Consider the following 1957-nt stretch of genomic DNA (forward strand, 5'->3'; position numbering starts at 1 on the left):
GGCCAAAACGCGAAAGGAAAGAAAGATGTCACCCAACATGGATGAATTCATGACATGGTCCCACCGGGAAAACATGTCATGAGCGCGGTTAATGCCATCAATGACCCAACCAGGAACCCGTGGTAAAATATCGCCCATTCTGAGCTTGACAGCATGCCCCTCAAACACGCGGGGGCATTCTAAAAGTACATAGGGTCATCATGGCCTTTCGATACCAATATTACATGGGTCCCAGCCCACGTTTGGGGTTATTGAAATAAGTTTTTAGACAAATTGACACTAGCTGACGGCGACGTGATCACTGATCAGTTAGTTATGCCTGCGCCCCCATCCCACTTCTAACCGCCTTTTATTTATTCGTATAATATCCAAACCTATTGGCTCATGGGATGGACTGATGCTGTGGTCCCCGCATATTTTTAGGAGCGCTTGGGTGGCTCGGCCGTGTTGCGCATGGCTCAGGCCAAGGCCGGTCCGGTGGTGACGGATAACTCGAATTTCATTCTCGATTGGCATTTTCGGGATTCCAAAGTCTTTGAGGGAGGACCCGAGACGACGGATCGAGTCAAATGGTCCTTGGTTAATCAACAACTGCTGGCCATTCCGGGTCTGGTGGAGACTGGTATATTCATCAACATGGCCCGCCAGGCCTATTTCGGACAAGCCGACGGATCCGTCCAAGAACTGGCCGCCAAACCGGTCTAAAAGAGCGTCTTTTTTATCCTCGAATGAGGAGAGCATTTCTTTCATATTGATGTTGCCGCTTGGCACAAGAAAGCAAATTTAGTATGATCTATCAAGCGAAAACATGAAAAACGTAATTCTACCGAAACGGAGAAGATATGCCTTTGATTAGAAGCTGAAAACCCTGTTTTAATGTCAAGGCATGAAATAATTAATCACTAGTCTCAGTTTTACTATTACTGGGGACGGGCAAAATGTACAAAATAGCAAGGCCTTTAAGAGACGAAAAGGTGCAAATAATAAGCCTATAAGGCTAAAAGGTGTAAAAAAAAAATGAAAATCAAGTAAAAAAAAGAAGCGATTTTCAAATCTATTTTTCAACGTTGTACTAATTTGAAAAATGCGTTCTTAAAAACCGAATTTTTGTCGCAATTTTGGACAAAATTTACATAACTTTCTTTGAATTTGTTAAAGGAAAGCTTCCCCTTGCTTACTTTTCCTCTTTTGCCAACAGTAGATCTCCAACATTGATCTAACTGAAGAAAAGTTGAGATTTTTCTTCTCAAAAGGAGAAGATACAGAAATTAACGGCCTCCCTTCGTGCCTTCTGAAAATCCTTCCCCCGCCCTCAAAGAATTATTGGATCATATTAAATCGCAGAGTTTCATTTGAAGGGGCTATTACAAAACCTATCACCATACCATGAAAGATCCAATTTCAATCTAAAGGAGATTGGTGACCCTCTAAAGGTTGACCATCCGAGGACGGACTCTTGTAATTCCAGATTTCCGCCTTCGGTTCGGTCTGTTCCAAAGGGTTTTGCAGTTCTTGTATGAAGTTTTCCATTTACCAATGGTTCAAGGATGGACACCAAAAGGCTCACGCACTTCCCTCAGTCTCTAGCCGGCCTCCAATAGGCCCTTAGCTTTGGTAAGCTTTTGTAATATGGCAGGATGTTTTCGACAGTTCCTCCCCCAAATCTTTGAGCGGGAAGAAACCTTATCAGAAAGATCTTAGGAGCCCCTTAATTTCTTTGCACCCTGTAGTAAGCCTGGCGGAGGCAAGGAAAGCAACTATGTTGTGTTTTTGGGATGCTTAACTATCTTAGCACCCTTTTTAGCTTGTTTCTTTGGACTTGACACTGGCTCTTTTCATTTCTGTTTTCCCTTGTTTCTCAACCAAATTGGAGTACTTTTGTTGGCCTGCACAGTTTAATAATTGACGTCTATTGCTCAAAACTCAGCTTTTCGTCTTTATTTTGGCGGCAGCCTTT

General features: G+C 43.0%; 1 protein-coding gene across 1 annotated transcript in view; it reads left to right on the forward strand.

The window, feature by feature from the left end:
* The window catches only part of LOC131888855 (ribose-5-phosphate isomerase-like), a 5514-nt gene extending 4682 nt beyond the window's left edge, over positions 1 to 832 (forward strand). Inside the window, exon 4 of the mRNA XM_059237798.1 lies at positions 424 to 832. Coding sequence (XP_059093781.1) covers positions 424 to 705 — 282 coding nt within the window. The 3' untranslated portion in view covers positions 706 to 832. The remainder of the gene's footprint in view (positions 1 to 423) is intronic.
* Positions 833 to 1957: the final 1125 nt, after the last annotated feature.

The sequence above is a fragment of the Tigriopus californicus genome, chromosome 10 (assembly GCF_007210705.1).
Source record: "Tigriopus californicus strain San Diego chromosome 10, Tcal_SD_v2.1, whole genome shotgun sequence".
NCBI classification, from domain to species: Eukaryota; Metazoa; Arthropoda; class Copepoda; order Harpacticoida; family Harpacticidae; genus Tigriopus; species Tigriopus californicus.